This window comes from Arachis duranensis, chromosome 7 (genome assembly GCF_000817695.3).
Source record: "Arachis duranensis cultivar V14167 chromosome 7, aradu.V14167.gnm2.J7QH, whole genome shotgun sequence".
Classification (NCBI taxonomy): Eukaryota; Viridiplantae; Streptophyta; class Magnoliopsida; order Fabales; family Fabaceae; genus Arachis; species Arachis duranensis.
In genome coordinates, this window is record NC_029778.3 from 76283724 (window position 1) to 76290115 (window position 6392).

The following is a 6392-nucleotide window of genomic DNA, read 5'->3' on the forward strand; positions in this document are numbered from 1 at the left end:
ATCCCTGGTGTAATCCTATACCAATAGGGAATTCCTCTGTCACACCACCTTGAGTCTTCACACTAGTTGTGGCCCCATCATACATGTTTTTAATTGCCCGAATATATGCGATCCTTACTCTCCTCTTTTCTAAAACCTTCCATAAGACCTCCCTTGGTACCCTATCATACGCTTTTTCCAAATCAATAAACACCATGTGTAAATCCCTTTTATTATTACGATACCTCTCCATCATCCTTCTTAATAGGTATATCGCTTCAGTGGTAGATCTGCCTGGCATAAATCCAAATTGGTTCTCTGTTACTTGTGTCTCTTTTCTCAACCTCCGTTCTATCACCCTTTCCCATAACTTCATAGTATGACTCATAAGCTTAATCCTTCTATAGTTGCTGCAACTTTGTATATCCCCCTTATTGTTGTAGATAGGTACCAAGGTGCTCTTTCTCCACTCATCAGGCATCTTCTTTGACCTTAAAATCTCATTAAAAAGCTTGGTTAACCAGTTGATGCCTTTTCCTCCAAGACCCTTCCAAACCTCAATCGGGATATTATCAGGTCCTACTGCCCTGCCATTTTTCAGCTGCTTTAGAGCCTCTTTTACCTCGAAGTCTCGAATCCTTTGATAGTAGTCAAAGTTTTGATCTTCTTCCATTGTGCATAATCGACCAAGGCTCGGAAGAGTCTTCTGTCCCTCATTAAATAACTCGTAAAAGTAGCTCTTCCACCTTTCATTAATCTTCTCCTCTTGAGCCAACACCTCTCCATCCTTATCCTTTATGCACTTAACCTGATCCAAATCTCTCGTTCTTCTTTCCCGGCTCTTTGCGATTCTATATTTTTCTCCTTCTTTCGTGCCCAAAGACTGGTAGAGACCCTTATATGCTCTTGTTCTTCCTTCACTTACAGCCACTTTTGTCTCTTTCTTAGCCGCCTTATATTTTTCCCAGTTATCTGCATTGCGGCATAAAGACCACTCTTTAAAGCATTCCCTTTTTATCTTTATCTTTTCTTGTATACTCGCATTCCACCACCAGAACTCCTTGTCTCTTGGTCCTATTCCTTTAGATTCACCAAAACTTTCTTTTGCTATTCTTCTAATAACTTCTGCCATCTCCCTCCACATCTCTTCCGTGCTTCCATTCCCATCCCACTTTGCCTCTTCTCCTACCCGTCTTAGGAAGTTTCTTTGTTCCTCACCTTTCATCCGCCACCACCTCGTCCTTGGGTTCTTCGTATGATGTCTTTTCCTCAACTTTTGCTCAACGCGAAAATCCATAACGACCACCCTATATTGTGTTGTCAAACTCTCTCCCGGGATAATTTTACAGTTAATGCAAAATTTCCGGTCGACTCTCCTCAACAAGAAGAAGTCAATTTCAGAGCTTGTCATGCCACTTTTATAGGTTATAAGACGTTCGTCTCTCTTTTTAAAACATGTATTTGCGATGAGAAGATCAAAAGTCGAGGAAAAGTCCAAAATAGTTTTACCCTCGACATTGATCACCCCGAAATCATGGCCTCTGTGAATACTCCCATATCTAGTCTCTTCTCTCCTAACATGGCCATTTAAATCTCCTCCTAAGAAAATCTTATCTCCCAAAGGTATGCCTTGAACCAAACTCTCTAGATCCTCCCAAAACCTTATCTTGTGTTGTTCGTCCGAACCCACTTGCGGTGCATAGGCGCTAATCACATGGAAAGCATCTCTCTCCACCACAAGTTTGATAGAGATGATCCGATCTCCCACCCTCTTGACATCCACTACGTCCTTCTTCCACTGCTTATCCACAATTATTCCAACTCCATTCCTATTCTTCACCTTTCCTGTATACCAAAGTTTGAAACCAGAAGAATCCAACTCCCTAGCCTTTGCACCAACCCATTTCGTTTCTTGTAGGCACATAATGTTAATCTTCCTCCTTGTCATGGTGTCCACCACCTCCATGGACTTTCCTGTTAGAGTGCCTATGTTCCATGTCCCAAATCTCAACCTTCTGTCGCTTCGACCTTTACCTTTTCCTTTGTGAACTAGCTTATTTACCCTCGTCCATTCACGAAAACGCGAGAACCCTTGCTCATTTAACACTACATCCGGGCACCGATGCAGCGGCTCTTGCTTTGACACCGTACTCGAGCCATACAACGCGTTGCTTCCGGGCAACGACCTAGCTTTAGCGCAATAATGTCTTTGATTCATGTCATGGGGGGTTCGGCTATATTTTTATGTTGGTTGCCGAAGGCCTAACACAACCCTCCTCCTTTATCCGGGCTCGGGACCGGCTATGTACCGCAAGTGTAACATAGGCGGAGTTATTTTTTTTTTAATTAAATCCATTCTTTAAAAATTTAGTTGGTCATATCAGTTCTTCCGTCACTTTCATTGCTCATTACGCTAAAGTTTGCTGATATGGTATGTTAAGTAACACCATAGTACACATTTGACAATCCTAATTGGCTGCTAATATAATAAATTTATGAAATTAGATCAAATAAATCAAAAAATGAGGAATTTCAATACCTCGAGATCTCCCTCAATTGAAAGTTGATTTGATATAATTGCATAAATTTATCATGTTAGCAGTCAATTAAGACAAGTCTATGCTGTGGTTAGTGTGGTGTCACTTAACGTGTCAGATTAGCAAATTTTGCCGCTATTAACAATAGAAGTGACAAAAAAGTTAATGTGACTAACTTAAAATCTTTGAAGGACATATTTGATTCAAAAAATCTTTCAAAAACCAATTTAGAGAACAAGTGATTTTTTAGGACTAATTTGACTATTTATTCTATTTGTATATGTAAATGTTTCTATTTTTCGTATATCCCAAAGTTTTGATTCCATGAGTTACAACAATTGTTTTTTAACGGCAGTGATATTTGCATAGAAATTATCTTTCCACAATCCACACCAACAGTTCAACTCCAAAACCATCCACACTCCACAGAAACGGGATTATCTCACCTATCAATTTATGTTTAGAAGGAAACTTCTCTGAAGTGAACTTGTTTGCAGAATTAAAAAGGTAGAGGCCTTATCCATCATCAAATTACAACTAGCATGGAAAATTCCAAACCATGGTTTGGACTCTTACAGTTTCTACTTAAAAATCTATATATGCACCTAATGAATTAAGGTTAAGATAAGCAAAAAGAATCTAACTAACTAGTCTTCCTTTCATAACTGACATTAATAAAAGATCCATACTACCTATCTAAATCTTTTTCTCTCTCTTTTATTTTCTTTTTTATTTTTATTTTCTTGGCCAATATTAGTTTGGCCTTCCTTTCATAACTCGACTTGATTGCATTATGGATGGACCAAATCAGTTTGGGGAATACCCAGCTGCTGCTTCAATTTCTTAAGTGAATCTAAGAATACTCCTGTCCACCTAATTTGGCTACAATTGCTAATTCAAATGCTAGACTCTAGAGAAAATCTTGAACGTTGATGCATCTATCTTCATAGTTTGAAGATATATGATCGGTGGCATGTTCATATCAGATACTCAGATACTATCAGCAATCATATTTTAATAACTCAGCCTGATTATTTGTAAAAACAATGACACTTTTCTCATCGAATGCAACTTTCCTTTGAGTTTGCTTTCATCACTATCTCCAAAACATTCCGAATGCTGATGACCATAATCTACTTAAACTTGGATTAGTAAAGTTTTTACTTTTCAAAACTTGTAACATCTATGTTTGGTAAATTAAATTAAAAATAACTTTCAATAAGCATAAGTAACAACAAGTACATTTAGTAAAATAGTTTTTAAAAATTTACAAATACTATAATAGACATTAATGTAAAAATTAAATTTGAATATTAATTAATGTCTGAGACATTTTAATTTTGATAAGCACAAGCTATCTTTTAAAAGCTTCACCTTAAGTGTTTTCAAAAGCACTCCTATTTTTTAAAAGTTGCAAGCATAAGCACATAGTCTTTTTTATTTACCAAATGCAAAATGAAGAACTTGTACATTTTAAAAGCACGAGCACCTCTTCAAAAAATTTTACCAAACCAAGCCTTAATCTGACTTCACTATACAGTCCAATGATACATTTAAATTCACACACTAACACACGATCAGTGGCTAAATCTGAATAAATCTATCAAGTACTCCATGTCTCTCTCATACAACTCTCAATCATGTTATAATGGTAATTTGGTTTTCTAGCACGCTAGTCTTTTCCAATGCTGCAAAGCCAAAAAAATTTGAGTCTTTAAGATGCTCTCCATTTCTCCAACCAAGCAACAACAACTGTACCAATTCTAAGGGGTCTACTTCAGCATTACCTAGTTACACTTTCATAACGGTTGACTTCTACACTGGTTCTCCCCTGTTTGGGACCAACGACCACTAGTGATTGTCCCTCATTAGTCAATTTTGGTCCCAATCTTACCTTCATTTTTCTCTCTTCTTGACAAGCCCACAAAAAGCCTACCAAGTTTCTAGATCACAGCCATTTTATTGGCTTCCAATTCCATGGCTCACTAAAGTATGTAATCTCTCCTTGTTCACTCAAGGAAAGGCGTAGTCTTATTTGGATTTGCATCAGGTAACACCGGCAAAGATCTACCCCCATTTTCTTCTTACCACTTGCAAAACATTGCACAAAAACAGTAGTCTTATGCACAACTCTCCAACTTAGCAGGGTTTCGGGAGGGTAAACGTACGCACCGTAACCCCACAGATTGAGAGATTGTTGTTTCTAGCTATGATCTCTAGGTTACAACTTATAAGAAAGCAATCTGTTGTTCCTATGTGCTACGATGGACTCTGAGATTGCCATATGCTTTTGCTGTCAATTTTTGAGAACATAACTCCGAAAAGCAAGATGCAAACTCAGCTCAAAATGCCTCCTACTACAACTACATTGTAATTGGCAGTATTATTGCAAAAAAAGGGTGGGTAAAGTTGATTGCTGACTGCAAAAATGAGTTTTGTAATCTTAATTATATTTTTGAGACAGTTATACGTCAAACAAGTTATCTATAAAATGAGTAAACTATTAATCTCAACCATTTTCTGATCCAATTGCCAAAATTCAAGTTATCCGAAACAACAGAGGACCACAGCAAAGTTGCCTTTAGTAGGCGCTTTACTGGAACTTGAATCTCACAAGTCAATAGTCATGACCAAAAAATTACCAATTTCACTAGGTGGGATAGGATCATGTCAATGTAACTAGTTACCTTTTCCTGCAGTATGAATGGTGGATTTCGTTAAAACTCTAAAGTCTAAAGTATAAACCTAGCTTATCTAATCAGTAACCAGTAATCACCATGGTGGAACTCCTAATCTAACTTAAAAATTTATAATTGTGTTGATAACAAATCAAATAAAAAAGAACACATGATTGATACACTTTCTATGTGATACTAAAATTCATCATCTCATATTATAACCACCAGTGAAGAGAGTTTGCAACTGCCAAATTGCGATACAAGGAGCTCAAAAAATTGCCCCAAAACAAAAACCTAACCTTTATCTTAGTTATTTTTATTATTTGAGAGCTTTGTGGACGGTGGCAACAGCAGAATCCGGCGAAGTTGGAGCTTCTACAGCGACTGCCTTGGTCTTCAACTGCTGCTGCTGCTGCTGAATGAGAGTCTTCCTCTCGTAATCGCGGTACTTATTGATGGCGGCGGTGCAGATCACTGAAACAGTTGCGAATTCAATTAGAAGAAACAAAAAGAACTAGAGAGAGAGAGAGAGAGAAAGTGAAAGAGATAAAGGGGGAAATGGAATACCTCCGGCGCCGACGAAGTAGAGGAGGCGGAGGAGTTTGGGGCCAGCGGGGCCGGAAACCTCTTCGCCGGTCATGTCTCCCAAACACTGCTTTCTTCTCCCTTTCTCACACTTCTCACTCCACTCGCTCGCTCGCTCTAACTAACCTTTTGCTTCAAAAGATTTCGTAAAATAAATAAATAATATAATCAAAAGATAAAATATACTTTTTATCTTTAAGATTTATAACTTTTTTAAAAATATTTTTAATATAAGACAATAAGACTTAAAAAAAAAACCTATATTTTTATTATTTTAAGATAATATTATTTTTTGTTAAAAAATTGTCAAATACTAACAAAATTAACTTTGTAACAATTTTATTTTTAATATGTGAAATTTAAAACTCTCACAAATTATTAATAAATTTATTTTTAAAAAACTCTTTTAACCATAGTGATTTAATCCATGTCTCATTGAAATTGAATTTTCTCATCATAATTTGCAAGAAATTTCATGAACTCAATATATAGTATGATTTGCTCATATTCGATTCAACTTTTACTTTTCAGTCGTCTTCTTTATGCCTTTTATTTTTTAGGTAATATATTCTTGATGTTATCTTAGATGAGTTTTTCCTTCACAAATATATTT

At 36.6% G+C, this 6392-nt stretch overlaps 1 protein-coding gene across 1 annotated transcript; it reads right to left on the reverse strand.

Annotated features, from left to right (window-relative positions):
* Window positions 1-5364: 5364 nt before the first annotated feature.
* LOC107459581 (uncharacterized) lies at window positions 5365-5909 on the reverse strand. Its single transcript, XM_016077815.3, has 2 exons — window positions 5762-5909; window positions 5365-5668 (listed from the first exon to the last, which is right to left on the reverse strand). The coding sequence occupies exons 1-2, from the start codon at window positions 5832-5834 to the stop codon at window positions 5514-5516; spliced, it is 228 nt and encodes a 75-aa protein (XP_015933301.1). The 5' UTR covers window positions 5835-5909; the 3' UTR covers window positions 5365-5513.
* Window positions 5910-6392: the final 483 nt, after the last annotated feature.

Excerpts from the sequence above, each read along its gene's own strand:
- LOC107459581 (XM_016077815.3), bottom strand. The coding sequence starts at position 5,834 with ATGACCGGCGAAGAGGTTTCCGGCCCCGCTGGCCCCAAACTCCTCCGC. Across the intron at positions 5,669-5,761 it reads CTACTTCGTCGGCGCCGGAG|TGATCTGCACCGCCGCCATC; the intron begins GTATTCCATTTC and ends CAACTGTTTCAG.